Here is a 17744-nt window from a genome sequence, read left to right as displayed (position 1 = left end):
ACCAGCACTTCTAGTCTTCAACCCTCTGCGGGCCCCACTGTCGTTTGATCCCACTGTTCCCACTCGCTGCATCCTCCTGGCAGACTCTCTCCAGCCACCATGCTGTTTTCGTTTCCAGGCAGCGCCTCTCCCTGCCCTTCACAGACAGCCCTCATCCTGTCAACCACAACCTTGCTCACACCTTAACCTCAGCCTGCCAGGACACTTCTGCTGCCTACTCAATGCCTAAGTACCGTGTTGTCTCTCACGGCCCGTAGATCCTCGAAGTCTAGCACTTGGGTCTCGACCTGCCATCGCACGTCAGCAGCATCAGAGTTTCCGTATCAGAGCAGCAAAAAATAAGAAAAGAATGAAGAGTCTCCGAGATAAAAATGGAAAACTCATAGATAATAAAAGGGAAATGGCAGGTGTATTAGAAAAGTATTTCACTCAGGTGTTTACCCATGAAGAAATTAACAACGTGCCTTAGACTAAGTCAAGACAAAGGTCTATGTTAAGCAACATAAGCTTAAAGAGAGGCAGAAATGTTATAAAAAACAGTTAAGAAATTCCCAGGGCCAAATGGAGTCACAAAGTTCCCAAGTGATACAAAATAAGATTAGAAAACACTGTAGGAACTGTAAAGGAAATTATAAAAGAATAAGATATTATTCAGATACAACACAGATGACAGCTACATAAAGTACTGTAAGTGCAGTGAACTACAAGGAGGAAAAGAAACACTTGTAAAAATAAGATGGGAAACTGAATTTGAAGAGAAGTGTACAGTATATACTCTATAAACAGGGAAGCAGTAAAAGAGGCAAACAGAATGCAAGGATACACAAATAAAATTATGTAATTTAAAACAAATGATATTATATTAAAATTGTACAATGTGCTAGTAAGACCACATTCAAAATATTACACAATTTTGATCACCAAGTTACAAAAGATGTAGCTGCTCTGAAGTCTTTTGGAGAAGACTGACCAGATACCTCATTACACTTAAAAGAAAAGCCCTACATTGACAGGCAAAAAGATATGAATCTTTTGTCTTAATGACAATGGGAACTGATTCAGACTTACAGAAATATCAAAGGCATTGATAAAGTCAAGGCAATAATAAGGAAAATATCATTAAATTAATTTAAACAAACTAGTTATTATTTTTATATGAATTCAAATGTTACATTTAAACACCACTCTCCTCTTTTAGCATTAGGATTTGTGTGTTGTAGAAATTAAGCTTCTTCCACCAGCTGGCAACTTATCTTGAGAAAGAGACACTCATGTGACATGAATTCTTTCATGAGAAAGCACCTGTCTAAAAGCACAGCCATGATAAACAAAAGTGTCAGTTCAAAACTTGAAAACACAAAGCAATTGGCAACTCAAGAATACTGTTGTATATTACTGGAACAAGCCTAACATACTGTATGTTACCGTATATGCCATATATATATAATTCATATACATCATTGAAATATTTTCTTCACACCCACAAAAACATGAAAGAAAACATGCTTAATTTAATATTTCAGGGGACATGAACTTAATTGAACAAACAGAATTAACACCTATAAATCACTTTTTTTTATTATGGTTTAGAGTTTAACAGACGTACAGTAGGCTGTTTTTTTAGATAAACGTTTTGGATGGATGGTACATTCAAGATTCAAGCATCAATAATGATCCTGCTGGAAATCTGTTCCTTTTAATTCAATATAACTAATTCAATAGTGTAAGAAGGCAGAACTTGCTGCAGCTCTGGTTTTAACAAAGGAACGACACAAGGATACAGATCAGACATGGTGCTACACCAAGGAAAGAGAGACAGAATGCCATTGTCTAAAAAATGTGAAACAAGTACCAAGAAAACAGGTAAACACAGACTATAAAACAAGACTAAAAAGAGGTTTTTTTTACATATTGCATGACAAGAACAATATCCCACATAAAGCAAGATTCCTGTTCACAATTCATTAGTATCAGCATATTTTACAGGAAATACTATTAAACTCTTCACTCCGGCAAGCTCATATCTGGGAATGTGCAGTATGCAAAAACAGTACATCTGTTTTCAAAAACTATATACAAAAAAACAACTTCCAAAAGCCCCTGCATATTATAAAAGAAATAAATATGTCGAACATGATTAGACTGTATGTTTCGTGAGTGATAAGCCTTCCATTTTCCAGAGGACACTTGAAATAGAATGTGGAAAGATTAATTTTCCCAAGAGAAGTTACATCTTTTGGACTGATTCTCTTGCATTTAAATGCAATAATTATCTGTAATGACACTTCCACTTAATGCATCTGTCCTTTACCACTAGATAATCACAGCATTTATGATCAGAGCACATGGGTGCAACTTAAGGACATGAACTTATTTATCAATTGGTTAACAGATTTTTTTTCAACAAGTACTTTAATTACCTACACTATGTGTTGTTTTATAGGATTCTGTGATGCCGTGTAATTTATTTTTATATTTTGTATTTTTAGTTTTACACACTGTGAACAAGGGAAGGATAACTCCTGTTATCTGTTACCTATGACATTTGCTTCAGCAGTATCTGTCTTGAATTAGAACAAAAAATAATACAAATTAAGTTAAGAAATAGATCAGATAAGCTACAAAGAGGGGAATAAACAAATAGATCAGAACCACCCTGCCTCTAAGGATTGTGAAAATATTGTGACTGTCTTTGTGAAGCATTAAAATCTCAGATTCTTTCAAAATCTTTCCCCTTGTAGCCTCAAGCAACTCTGTTTTTGATTATTCTGCTCACAAAAGTGTTTAAAATGCTTTAATAGTATTGTCACCTCCCCAGTTACTCAAAAATACTTTTTGTTTTAAGTACAATGGTGGAAAAATACTTTTTAATAACATTACTGTATCTTATTTCTCCATTCCCCTGATAGTAGTGAGAAGTCCCAGTGCATTCTTCACTTACACTTAATCCTTCCAAAACAGCTCAGCCAGTTTACTGTTTTGATCATTGTGATTAACAACAAATTGGAACATGAGAGCAAAGACCTGTAATTTAACTCTGTATCACTGCAAGACCCTCATGTAAACCCATAACATTTTTTAGCCATATAACATTTTTTTCTCTTGTTGCTACTGTATGTTGAGTTAGTAAATGTGCACTAAATAACAAGATAGTTAATCTATGTTTATAGTTCTAATTTCAGAAATTTTAAGTAATAAATGACATGACCTTGAAGAGACCTTACTTTTTTGTAGAGAACAGATCATGTCTAGTACTGAATGTAAAAATACATTAATACATTATTGTGTGGACCTTAACTTTTTTTATATAATTTCACATTTTACATCTTACAAATAAGAGGTTGTAAACTGTTTTTAATCATTTCGGGCACAGAGAAATGCAAGAGAATGGCAAATTAACTTCATAATCCATTCATGCAAAAATGTAGGGATTAAAGTACACTACAATTAGGTTTACAATTAGTAGAATCATTGCTACTACCCAAGAGCACAAGGGGAAATCAAAAGGTTCCCTTTGCTATTTCTTAGATGAAACATTCTGGTCCTCAAAATAAATTACTTTTAATTTTCCAGGTCCTTCTGGACTGTACCTCCTGAGGCTCATCGTAAGTAGCAGCTGACCAACACTCCTTTGAGCTGTGCAATGCCCAACACATACAGTACTATTGGCTAAGTCACAACCAATATTCTGTTCAGACAAAAAAATATGTTTTTGTGGCTGTTTTCACTTCTCACCTGGGAGAGATTACTGGTTAAACAAAAAGAATCTCAACATTTGCAATAGATTAAGAAAATTCCTGGAATAACTAGCAAACTTCATGAATACGAGTTAACAACTGCTTCTTTATTAATAAGAAAATATAATTTTAATTAGAACATGCAGGACACTTAAGGGTATTAGAAATATGCACTGAGAAACAATATAAGATTAGATTTTTTTGTAGGTGTCGCAAATGACCAGGAAACTAACCAACTGGACAAAATAACAACTCAGACTAGTTTTATTTGCTTATTTATAATTAATAAATTTTTCCATCATGCACAATTAAATAGCAGCGAAAAAGTCTCGTGAACCTAACACCATCCACCATCTATTTTCTAACCACTTTTTCCAATACATGGTCATGGGGAAGCTGGAGACAGCAAGCAACAGGCACAAGGAAGGATACAACCAGAATGGGACACCAGTCCATCAGAGGGCAGATAGACATAACCACATAAACATTCACACCTAGAAGAGGATAAACCTACCAGTTTGTCTTTGGGCTGTTGAAAGAAAGCAGAGCACCTGGTAGAAACTGCTGTGGACACAGGGTGAACCCAGTGCCCCAGCACTGCAAGGCAGTAATGCTCACCTCTGTGCAACCGTGCTACACCTGACAAAAACCATTGTTCACAACCAAAAATGAACCTCCAATCCAGAATCATAACCTAATATCCTCATATCCATATCCGGGCAGAGCCGGTGCACTGTTGCTAAGGATCTGCGCCTGTGGCTGAAGGGTTGCCAGGTGAAATCCTGCGGCCGGCGGAGGAATCCCACTTTGTTGGGCCCTTGAGCAAGGCCCTTAACCCCAACTACTCCAGGGGCGCTGTACAATGGCTGATCCTGCGCTCTGACCCCAAGCTACTCTCCCTGTCTGTGTGTCTGTGTCTCCTGGAGAGCAAGCTGGGGTATGCGAAAAGACGAATCCCTAATGCAAGAAATTGTATATGGCTAATAAAGTGATCTTATCTTATCCTATGTTAAAGCATATCAGATGAGCGAGAGGGACAGTGTACTGTATGTGCAAGGATTAGTAACTTCTGAGTGAATAGTGAAGTGTGATACATGTGGAGCTTTTCTCTCCAGGAGACTCAACTAGGAAGCAAAGGCTGTTAGGTCAGCAGTTACAGTGGATCATGGTAAACAATAACATTAACACAATGCATTGTTAAATAAAAAACAAATTATCAAAGAACTCAATAATAACAACAGGGACTTTGATTCAGTTTCGAAAGGAAAAAAAATATCTGGGGTTTTACTGAAAAGGCAAATAAGATTGCAGAAATTACACCCATAATAATAATTATGGGGGCATAATAATGTCCTTTCTAAGACTGTTACAACCCCAAGTGTCTAGGGGTATAGGGGTGTAACATTTAGGATAATTCTTTTGGAAGCAGGTGGGTTTTGGTGAGGGACTAGGAAGCGTGATAAGAAGGGTAAGGAATTAGAGTGGTGCCAAAGGAAAGAAAATAAACAAAATGGAGCTGGCTAGGACAGTGAGGGAAAGCTAATCCGACTACAAAAGAAAACCCGAAACACACGGTCTTCGGTGTCTTCAACACCCTAGCTAACCTGCACTGACTACCTAAAACCATACAAGACAAATGGCACTCACCCGTACTAAACTAGTGTACTAATACAAAATCAACTAAGTGTTTAAAGTGTACCCCAACAACCTAAACTAACCTTATATACAAAAGTTCACACAAAAAAACAAGTGAACCAGGAATACAAATAAGGGAAAACAAGAGTAATCCACAGGAGCAGGGTACAAAAGAACACAAAAGTTGAACATGTAACACTGGGGCAAGGTAATGGCAAAACAAGGATGAACACACAAACAAACGAAAGTACAAAGAAACTAACAAAAAATTAACAAAACAACAAAGCCAAAGCTATACAAAAATACACACACACAAAGCAAAACAAACCAACAAACGAAGCCGAAGCAATAACCAGAAGCGACGCGATAACCAAAACCAAACAGGACCAAAGTCGAACAAAAGGCCTCTCCTTGCTGAAAACCTCCATGTTATATGCTGAATAAGATGTGTTCTGATTGGCTGAGAGCTAATTGATGATGATGTCATACTGAAAGTGTGGTGTAATGGTGGGCCAATGGGGAAGGGAGAACAATCAAGGGTCATCAGTGTGGACAAAACAGAAAAAACACACACAGAACACACACTGTGACATAACAAAGACAAAACAACACATCATGAGGCTTTTTGAAGGTATCTGTGATCAGGCATTGTTAGCACTGTATGTACAATGCTCAGTCATTCATTTTAAGTTCTATCAGTTGTTGGGGGAACTCTTACACCTCTTGGAGACCTCTCTGCACTCCAATGCACTTCACTTTCATTCAGTCTATAAGACTTTTCACAAGAAGCTCTATAAGGACAAAACGAGACAATACAATTCAAACTCATGCCTCATTTAGGAAAGAGGTTATGATTCCAAGGACATAGAAAAACATAGATAGAGCAGAAACAGTAGAACTAGTAGATGATAAGACAAACAGTCTCCAGGGCTTCACTTTCTACTACAGAACAAATGATCACATCATGGATCTCATGTGAAATGTAGTTCATGCTGAACAATAATAAATAAGTTTATGTCACAAATAATATGGTGTTCATTGTATCAAAAGTTAATATATATTCACATGAAGGCCTAAAAATAAAAAAAATAAAAATAGTTGCTTTAAGGAAATCAACATATTCATATGTACCGTATTGGAATTAATAATGAACAATAGTTAAGACTTTACTTCATATAGCTACTAGTGTGAATACAAAAACAACCAATACTCACATTTCTCTATATTATATTTCTATAAATGTAAATTAGTGATTATACAGGAAATCAGCACCCATTTGCTGGTTTAGCAGTTAAACCTGCAGTCCCTGTGATTGCTGTGTACACCTACAGTATAATTGCAATCCAATACTAGCCTGTGTTTACCAGTGCTTAAAATAAGTATTGCCTGTGGTGTATGTGCACTACTGAAACACAATAAAAGGTACCATTTAACACAGAATACAATTTTTTCATGTACTGAATGCAGATTTTGTAATATCTTACAAATATTACAGGGGTATAAATCTATACTGTATATGCAAATATTATCTCTACAATATGTGCTTGTATAATCAAAATCAAACTACTGATGCATGACATACTGTACTTATATTATCATATGATAATTCTTCCATGCAGAAACAATGGCTCATGTAGCACATTAAGAATCAGAAAAGTCTGAGATCCTATTTTGTCATTTTAATTAATAGCTTGCATTTATTTTACAGACATTTAACTTTTCTTTTTACATTAACTGGGAGAAAAATTGATGTTATCTTATCACAGATGAATCTGATAATAGTACCAGAGAAGCCAGCAGCTGACGTCTACATTCATTAGACATTTAGAAACCATAACTTAGTAGAAGCTTATCTCAAAGTGAAAGATGTTCTGGAACTTAGTATAGCTCCAAGCATGAATGTGCACCAGTAAATAAATCAAGACTGTACAGTAGCTGCTTATTTCTGTTCTGCTAGAGTTACTGTCAGGGCATTTGATTTTTATGGAAATTTCCAAAGCCTAAAATGTATTGATTCTTAATCTTGAACACAAAGTTAAAATTATTGTGTCTGACATTATAAATGCAAAATATGGAATATGCAGTGTAACAAAGGTCAAAATGACATTTACATTTTTAAATTTATCCTACACATAGCCGTATAAGAAAAACAGCAGTATGAATCAAAGATTTTGCTTAATCTTTACTGTGGTTTAAATGATAACCACTTGTGCACAAAAGTATACAGTATAAACAATTACATTGTCTAGAATGGCACTGCCCTAATTTTCTATTTTATTGTCGTATAGATACATTGTTCAGAAAAACTGTATAATGTTAATTAAACAAATCCAAGTTTCATTCATTATATCAGAGTCAGATCATTATCAAGATTAGGGTTAGACAACTCCCCTGGTGGCTCAATGGTTTCTGGTTCTCATTCTGTCTCAGTCCCCAACTTCGCTGACGTATGACATGTCTGAATTAAGTGGGAGGTTTCCAGGCCTTAATCAGTTGTTAACTGACAGGTAGACGGTCTAGAACGAAAAGATCTTGATCACTGATAGGCATTCCTGGTACTGGAAGGCCTCGATTTCTTCTGCTTTTCAATCTACCCTGGACTTTTACTATTTGAATCAGCTGTTCCCTTAAATGGTCTCTATTATCACTGTTTCCTGGTCTTTACTCATTAACGACTATATGTTACATATTAAGGTGGCCTTCAGCACTTGAGAACCTAAAGTGAACCTCACTATTCAAAATCATTGAAAGCTTAGGAACAGTAGTGGTTCTAGAACCTAGTTCTGCTTTTTAAAAGCACTTTTTCCCCCATATGCTACTTCCAACAGCTTTAGGTCTGAGGATCAGCCTTTCTTGCAGCACTGTCAAAACGTCTTCTGAAAGCCTTCTAGTTAATTACTCAAAGAAATCTAGTACATCAGTTAGGTACTGTATGATTCGCCTCTCCTAAATCTTTGCTATCTCCAATAATTATGTTTACATTTATATGGTTCATCCTTATTATTACTTATTTTTTCATAACTATTAGACATATTAAGGTAATACTGAAAGTCTGTCATTGCTTAGTTCTGGTTTTCCCCTTTTCATAGTTGTGTGTTTGTTGATGCATTATCATTTATTATTATGACAGTCATTAGACATTCTATAATATACTGTAATAATAATACTTTTATATTATATAGCGCCTTTAAAGGTGGCTTCTCAAAGCACTCTACAGAATGACAACAACAATAAATAAAAAGAACTACAATACACAATTACAATACACAGAGGATACACATGGATACACATGGATGGTGGTACTAAGTATAGTAGAAGCAGAGGGGTAAAGAATGGAACCAGTTAAGAAAGGGCTCTTCTAAAGCAGAAGGTTTTGAGTCTGGATTTGAAGGAGTTTAGAGAAGGTAGCTCTTTGATATCCTTGAGGAGGGAGTTCCAGAGCTTGGGGGCATAACAGGAGAAGGCCCTGTCACCCATAGAATGAAGACGGGCTTGGGGGACAGTAAGGAGACCAGAATTAGAAGATCAAAAGTTGTTAGGTGGGGAGTAGGGCGATAATAGTTCAGACAGGTACTGAGGTGCCAAGCCGTGCAGAGCCTTATAGGTGAGCATGAGGATTTTAAAGTTCACACGGAATTTCACAGGAAGCCAGTGCAAGGACTCCAGGATAGGAGTAATGTGATCACTTGCACTAGACCTGGTCAGGGTTCTGGCTGCCGGATTTTGGACATACTGCAGTTTGTTCAATGTAAATTTAGATACCCCAGCAAGTAGAGCATTATACTGTAGTAGTCAATTCGGGAGAACATAAATGTGTTGATCAGCTTTTCAGCCACAGTTAGTGATAACATAGGGCAAAGTCTAGCGATATTTCTGAGGTGAAAAAAATATGTTTTGAAAATATGCTGCACATGTGGGTTGAATGTTAAGCCAGAATTTAATATCACTCCAAGGTTTTTCAATTTAGACTGAAGCTCGAATACTGAACCATCTACAGACAGGGTTACAGGATTGGCTTTACAAAGTTAATGGGGTGTGCCAATAAGCATGACTTTAGTCTTGTCACAGTTAAGATGAAGGAAATTTTGAGTCATCTAAGTTTGTATGTCAGAGATGCAATTAGATAGAATAGAGACAGCCACATCAGTGTCAGGTTTGGTATGGATGTATATTTGAGTATCATCAGCATAGAAATGATAGCTGAGGCCTGACCAAATGGAAACATGTAAATGCTGAAAAGCAAGGGGCCCAGTATTGAGCCCTGAGGAACACCAGCACTGAGATCAAGAAGGATGAGTATAGAAAGAGAACCAGAATCAGAAGCAATTGGAAGATCATTAGTGGTTTTGATCAAGGAAGTTTCAGTGCTGTGAAGTTGAAGGAAGCCAGATTGGAGGGGTTCAAAAAGGTTATTTGTCATGAGGTGGTTATGTAACTGAAATGTGACAGCACGTTCTAGAATTTTTGCAAGAAAGGGTAAGTTGGAGATGGGGTGAAAATTGTTTAGATTGTCAAGAGCTATGTTAGGCTTTTTGGCACTGGTGTAATGGCAGCAGTTTTGAGGACCTTTAGTTCAATGCCAGTGCTAAAGGATTCATTTATAATATTGAGGACAATGGGACAGAGAGAAGAGAAAGAGGACTGAAATAAAGTGGCGGGAATGGAATCTAAAATAGATGTGGTGGATTTCTTGCGTGTAACTAGTTTATTGAGTCAAGAAGTCAAGAAGAGAGAATTTGGGCTGAGTCAAGAAGAGAGAATTTGGAGAGAAGAGAACCAGAACATTTGGATAAGGAAGGAGGAGTTATGGAAATGGTATGCATAGTGGAGAGAATGTGATGCCGGATGTTGTTGATCTTGCAGCTTAAGAAATCTAAGAATGTGTTCCAAAGTTGTGGTGGGGCAGGTAATGTGATAGGGTAGTTTGGCTTCAGCAAACTATTGATGGTGGAGAAAAGATGTCTGGGGTTGTTATGGTAATTTTCAATGATGTGAGAGAAGTAGGTGGATCTAGCAGACTCTATAGTAACCTTATATTCAGACAAGTAATCTCTTCAATCCTGATAATGTACATTTAGGCCAGAAAGATGCCACCTACGCCCAGGTTTGCGGAAAGACTGGCTTCATAGATCGCAGATGGTCGGTGTACCAGGGGGTAGGGAGAGAGAAGGAGATGGTTTGAGTTTTTAAGAGGAGCAAAGGTGTCAAGTGTAGATAAAAGAGCACTGTCAAGTAACTGTATTTTGTCCTCTAGAGCCGTGGTTCTCAAACTACGGTACGCTGCAGGTGGTACGCCAGATAACCCTGGAAATTTGTTGTGGGTGCACTGAAAAATTGGGAGGGGGTTTCATATTTTTTATTTTAATAAAATTAGTTTATGTGTCAAATATACAGCCTACATACTTAGCTACGACGATACAGTGTGGACACAATAGCTGCTATGTAAATTCTATACCATTGTATAGGAATGCGTGCTATGAACCCAGGTGACCAACTGTATTAAAAGAAGTTATCTTCTTAGGAGAATATGCGTGATTTTGGAACACTGCCAATTTTGTAAGTACAGGAAAGCATGTTAGTTAACAGAAAAATATTTAAGGACTGTTTTAGGTTAATTTGAGAAAAATACACTAAGCATCTCCGTGTTTCGCTCCCATGTGCATGAAATAAAATCTTTTAACTTCTGAGACGGACTCCTGAAACGGGGAAAAATGCAAGCTCGTGGATTGTTAAAGCAGGTAAGCCCCACACTATTGGTGAAGAACTTTGTTTACCATTGGCAAAAGAGCTGACACGTATTATGTGTGGAGAAAACGCTGCTAAACAGCTCGACCTGTTGCCCCTTTCGAATGACACAGTCAATTCACACCAAAAGTGTTTCTGAAGCATTTTTAGTCGTCCGTTTCATGGAACAGATACATTTCCATTTTAACCAATATTTCAATCCACACCGGCTCCATGAGACCCATGTCTCACATCCGTCCGCTCCATCCTCCAGCATTTTTTTTACATTCAGAGTCTATATTTTTTCCACTTGCATGTGTGAGTGAAGCATAAACCCTTTAGGGATCCATTCAAATCACTCAAAACCCACACTTTCAATACCCTGTGAACTATATAAGCACAATCTACAACAATATTATGATCATGCTGGCCTAGAGCGTCCATTGATACAGTGCAACTTTTCACTTTGTTGTCACGACCAGAATAACTAGCCGATGACACCAACACGGGTTAAGTATTGTGATTATTTAGCCACAATAAACATAGAACTGTTGTTTGTCCTCCCGGTTGTGTTGGGTTTTAATCAACTACACTGTGTTGTAATTACAGGTAGTGCAACTTCGGCTGTTTCTCTCTCTCTCTCAAATGTTCCATTGACTTTCCTATGTTTGAATATGGAACGCAACTGCCGGAGTTGGTGTGGATTGGATGGATGGTTGCTTACGCTATGCTTTTGCTAAGCTGACATACAGTATTGCTTCTGGTGTGAATCTGGGGTCACTCGTAGAATTATTGATATGGCGGATGATGTCAAAAGTACGTTGATAGTGTGTGTTAAGATGAGGAGATGCTTTTCACTGCAATTAGATGAGTCTGTAGATGTCGTTGATTTGGCCAATTTGCTTGTTTACATTAGATATGTGTTTTAGGGCATATCCCATGAGGACTTTCCATTCTGTAAGCCACTACCAACAAGAACTACAGGATAGCACATATTTCAGCTTCTGAATGAATTTATTGAAGAGAATGGTATCGACTGCATAAAATGCATCAGAGTTTGTAGAGACAGTGCTAGAGCGATGACAGGCAGACACAGCGGTGTAGTTGCATGAATTAGAGACGTTGCTTCAGATAAGAAGTGGATGCACTGCAGCATCCACCGTGAGGCCTTGGCAGTCAAGAAAATGCCTGAGGATTTAAAATCTGTTAGACTCTGCTGTCAAAGTTGTGAATTCATTGGTTGAGCCTTTATACAATTCACATCTGCTTTGCTCGACTAAACAGGCTCACCCTTCTCACTGAAATGGTAAGTGCTTAGTGCTATTTTTATTATATGTGTACTGTACTGTATGTGAATGTGTGCTCATGTTGGTCATTGAGATTTTCTGTGGTTCCTATGAGAAGATGACTTGTACTGTAGGTGGTACTTGGATGCTTTGGTTTGATCAGGGGTGGTACTTGGTCCAAAAAGTTTGAGAACAATGCACTGGAGGGTCAGGGGAAGAGAAACAAGATAAGGAGGACAGAACAGAATTTGCAAACCTTGGCTGATCAATTGATTGCCAGTTGCGGAAATTTACAGAGTATGAGGAGGAAGTGTTAGAAACAGGTAATTCCAGAGTAAAGAGAATACAGTAGCTAAGTGGCCAGAGAGGCCTAGTTTAAAGGAAGAGCAGTGGGAGACAAAAGAGTCATTTGCAATAGTTAAATCCTTTGCCCTGTGTCATTTGTTATGTTTAGGGCTACAAACAAACTAAATAAGACCAAAGCATCCCAATAGAGAAAGGAAAGGAAATTTTTAGCCTGACTGGAAGACCTTGAGTCAATGTGTATATTAAAGTCCCCAAGAATAAGGATATTTTTAAACTTAAGGCATAAAAATAAGAGTAAATGAGCAAACTCACCAAAAAATCTTTGCTGGTTTAGGGTGGCCTATAGACTGTGGCAATGACAGTAGATTGGGGGATAGACATTTAAAACAAGGCACTCAAAAGAAGAGGGAGGAGGTACAGTATAGTAATAGGACTTAAATTGTTATAAAGGTTGTAAATAACAATAATGCCCCTGCCTCTGCCTGAGAGATGCGGAAAGTCAAACATTCTGTACCACTTAGTCAATACAAGTATCTTGTAAATAATAGGCAAGTAACCAGGGACACATGTGGCCTAAGGAGGCCACCTGCTAAGTAGCTCCAGTACTTTTTGACAGCTATGCAGGTCAGAGAGCCTCGAGGTCAGACAGGGGGTTGTTTAGGGTGTTCTCTGCAATTACAGAAAATTAGTGCTAACACCAGCCATATATACAGAACCTCATCCCCTTTTTTGTGAGAGGTACAATTAAGTGGAGATCTTTAGAAAAGATGCCTAATCATGATAATAAAACAGCAAGCTAAGGGGTGACTGGCCAATCCAGGAAGACCAGCATAATCTATCAGAAGTAGGATCAACCATGTTTTACTGACTCATCCTCTGCAGTTGCAGAGCCAGGACACTACAAGTAAGCTCATCCTTCAAACATACCATAGCTCCAGTAATATGTCTGCTCTATAAGAACTGAAATGTAAAATGCATTTTTGAGCACTGAAGAGACTTGAAATGATATTACAGACTGTGCTTTTCTTTTCTAAAGGAAGATGTATTATCCATCAGACAGAGCCTGTGTCTCTGGGATGCATTGTTTTGTTCATAGAACAGTTCTCATAATTTAACATCACTTTCAGAGAGAAGACAAGGGTTTTTTTTGGTGCATTTACCCATCTGTGACCAGGTGTCCCCAAGTGGTGGTGCACAATTGGCTAAAGGCCAAAGAGGAAAGGGCGGGATTGGTTGGCATGGTGATGACTGGTGACAGTGATCCCTGCAGCCTGTGTGCTCATAGGCTCACAGTCTGGTTATCAATGGACTCTCCTCTAATCAAAGTTAAGCCTCCTGATTGAAGCTGTGGTGCCCTTGATGTGTCCAAGGTGGCTGGGTCAGAGGAGAATTTCCTCATTCTTCCCCAGGTGAAGTTGCCATGTTAGTAGCCATGTGAACACTGGGTGATAGCCATGCAATTGGCTGTCCTGAACTCAGTTAACAAAAACATAATGCATGATTCAAAATTCAAAACAAAAATAAAAAACAGAATTGCCTCTTTAATCTGTTGTGTGTAAAATGTTTATCCATCTTTAAGGGGATGAGCTAAGGCAGCTTTGTACTGAAGGAATCCTGAATTAAAGAACTTGCCATGACTGTAAAGAGTTTGTGTTCATGTTCTGTATTTAGTGTTTAGTTATTTACATAAATATGAGTCTCTTAAGTGTGTGCCTCCTCACTACATTGGGCATCACACTCTCAAACAAAGAAACCATGTGATATGCTAGGTCATTTTCATTTCTGATAATAGGGGGGAGTTTTATCTGATATTTTAAATTGGTGCCAGGATTTTTACTTTTTACATTTATATAACTCAGGGACACATCAATTAAGAACAACATGAATCGGTATTGTATTTGATTGTTAAGCATCAGTCCTAATCCTCAATGCACAGTATACACGCCAGCAATGTGGTAATTACTGTTCAAATATACAGTATAGACAAAAAGCACTGTTAAATCGGTTTTATGCAAAATATTTCACAAACAAAGGACTACTGGCTGCTTGATAGTGCATAATTATGAATAACATTTGCTTATGTTTATCAATCAATTGAGCACACCACAATTTCTTGCTGCTATTTTCCTATAAAACACAATTTCCAGTGTTGTATTAGTATACAGGCAGTTGTATTAGTATACACAATATACAGTATACTATCACATTATACAGCTCCAGTATACTCATGAAACACTGCAACATGTGAAACATACTGTAAACAGGACAGCAACTAATACAGCTTAACTTAATTAAACTTATTCCTTTAAATTGAATGAGATTAACATTACATGTATCGCTGCATTTGGGTGAATATGTTCAGTTTACTGGCACAAAACCAGAATGACTGTATTCTGTCAGCATGCAAAATCTGAGAAGAAGAAACACTTTAAAGTTTATCAGTGAACAGAGAACCATGTTAAGCCAGTGTGTAAATGAGTATTTGCATGCTTGAGATGTTTGTTTCTTGTACGTACAGTATTTACCAATAATGGGTGTGAAAATCACTTTAAGTTAATTGACCATCAAATTTTTTTTTTCCTTTTAGATTAACAATTGCCAAAACGTATTAGATGCTTTGCCATAGTCTAGATTCAAGATTCTATGCGTAATAATATTCGCCGACAGCTCTCATCATGTGAAATGCGTGACGTTCCTGACACTGTTCCACCTTGAGGCTTGCTGGATCACTTCAGCTACTTATTACTGTTCCTGGCCGGCAACACCAGAAAAGAGAGAGAGAGACCCAATAACAGACCTCAGGGGTTTTGTGTTCTGTTTCAAAAGAACCTCATTTTCACCTAATAAACACAAAACATTCAAACGGCCTCTAAATTGCTACGTACGGAATCTGACTTTTTAATTTGCATAAAACGAAAAATCTGTGCAGTTGTTTTTGTCTCAGTCCTCCATATGCAAAGTCAAATACTGTACTTTGTATTTTCGGTAGCAAAAAATGATACAAATGAAAATGAATGTTGCTCTTGTTCCATATGAATAATTTTAAATGACACTCCACGGACTCAACATCAAGGCTATCTTTAACATACAGATGGTGCTTAAGACCTACTGGCGGTATCTGTCAGCTGACCCGCAAATATCACTGCGGATAACAATCATACTAATAAGCAATACTGTTTCACCCATCGTTGGCCGCCTCTACCAGAGAAACTGTTTCAAATCGCATTGCCAAAGCTCCGCTTTGGCCCCACACAGGCAGAAGATCATCGAGGTTAGCCAAGTTTCTAGGCAATGACATTTATGACAAGAATTGTATTTATTACAGTATGTGCTTTCAAGAAACCAGACAATGATGTACAAAAAATAACTGTTTGTCTTAAAAGACTTAATTGAAATCATCATATTGAACAATAAAAATAGAAACCTTGAAATTCAGACTCCGCCTCAACAGGAGTTCCGTTCTTCTTTACTTACCTTAACAATTATAAATCGTCTTAAAAAGCGCAAAAAAATCACTTATTTGTACTTGTTAAGGAAATCTCAGTTATTCTGAATGGCTGAAAATACTTACAATTGACTCCTTAGTGACCACTAGGTTTAAAACAGCGTGTTCCCTCTCATCTATTTTTCTTAAGATGTTCCTAGTAATTTCTAAATACTGAAACCGAAAGACACATTATTTCAAACCTTAAGCAATAATCAATTTAAAATATATTTTCCCTTCTAAAAAGTGTATCTCACAGTTTCGAAGTTCGTTCTGATCAGTTGCAATGAAAACAAATCGCATTAATCTGTTAAAATCCTTAACCACCTGGTCATATTAAATTAAATATTCAATGCACTGACCAGAACTAGGAGTCATAGGTCTTTCATAAAATAATGACCAAATCAGTTTTACAATATGAGCAAAAATCAAAATACCATAAAGCCAAAATACAGGGACTCCTAAAGATAGCCCATTTCGCACGCCCGCACAAAAGGCATTATTTGTGTAAAACATCCAACGCAAAATTGCCGCGCGCTCCGATGTATACAAATATTAAATTGTGAGTATATTGAAAGGCAACATATAGATACTACAGGGAATGTTTTCATTAACATTGCAACAACACAAAAAAATATTCGCTTTATTGGAGTGAGCCTACGTTACTTCATAAAGAGTCAGCTCATTGGTTGCACACAAATAAACAAGGAAACTGATGTTTCTTCACAGCACCGAACTTACCCATTCCAAAGCGCGCATAAATCCAAGAGGCTCCTTCGCTATACCAAACCTCCCGGTAGAAACCAGCTAAAATAATAATAAAAAAAAGAATAGTGCATTTATTTAAAAAAACGACAAAATTTTAAGTTTGCAAAATTTCAAAATACATTTTGATAAAATTGTAAAAACAGAAAACACATAAAAAGACAGCCGTCTCATTACCTGATTAGCCGTATCCATTTGGAAATAGTTTGTTTTGAACGCTGTCTCCGCAGTAGCAGATTTGGATTTCACACCTAAAACCCAGTTGACGTGCACGTCTCTCCAGCACAAACAGACGACTCGCTGTTCAAATGTTACTACTCTGTACGGAAAAAGCCGGCTGCCTATGCCTTGGTGAAAAATAAAAAAGCTCCACAGCGACAGACCAGGATTGGCTTTCCGAAGACGAGCGAGAGCTTTTGCATTTTGTCATTGGACAACACTGACATTGGTATACTGTTTATTGCTATCTGGTGTAAAAGTACACATTTGTGCTGCATGTCGGAATGAAATGCGTGAGTTTCGCAAGAAATACATTTACGCTAACTTCAAGAAGCCACTGAAAAATAATTTGTCACTGAATTTAAATAAAGCGAAGAGTTGACCTTCCTCGCCATTCTAGTGATGTGCTGCAAAGCTGAGTTTCAATTGATACTATAAGAGACATGCTGTAAAATTATTTTTAACATAATAGACCAATTAACGGAACAGCAGGGTACAAAGTGGAAGAACAGTATGGACGAATCTAATTTTGAATGAGGAACAATGCATAAGCAGCACCGAAATTAAACCTTGCAACGTTTTGGAGAA

General features: G+C 37.4%; 1 protein-coding gene across 2 annotated transcripts in view; it reads right to left on the bottom strand.

Annotated features, from left to right (window-relative positions):
- The window catches only part of synpra (synaptoporin a), a 102702-nt gene extending 85247 nt beyond the window's left edge, over positions 1 to 17455 (bottom strand). Inside the window, exons 1-2 of one of the 2 annotated variants that reach the window (XM_015347231.2) lie at positions 17115 to 17455; positions 16914 to 16979 (exon numbers count right to left, since the gene is read on the bottom strand). In XM_015347231.2, the coding sequence (XP_015202717.1) occupies positions 16914 to 16979; positions 17115 to 17132 (84 nt within the window). In that variant the 5' untranslated portion in view covers positions 17133 to 17455. Of the gene's footprint in view, positions 1 to 16913; positions 16980 to 17114 lie in introns of those variants that run through there. The other variant, XM_015347230.2, reaches the window with a different exon arrangement.
- Positions 17456 to 17744: the final 289 nt, after the last annotated feature.

This window comes from Lepisosteus oculatus, chromosome 4, assembly GCF_040954835.1.
Source record: "Lepisosteus oculatus isolate fLepOcu1 chromosome 4, fLepOcu1.hap2, whole genome shotgun sequence".
NCBI lineage: Eukaryota > Metazoa > Chordata > Actinopteri > Semionotiformes > Lepisosteidae > Lepisosteus > Lepisosteus oculatus.
This window is presented reverse-complemented; position numbering and strand designations above follow the sequence as displayed.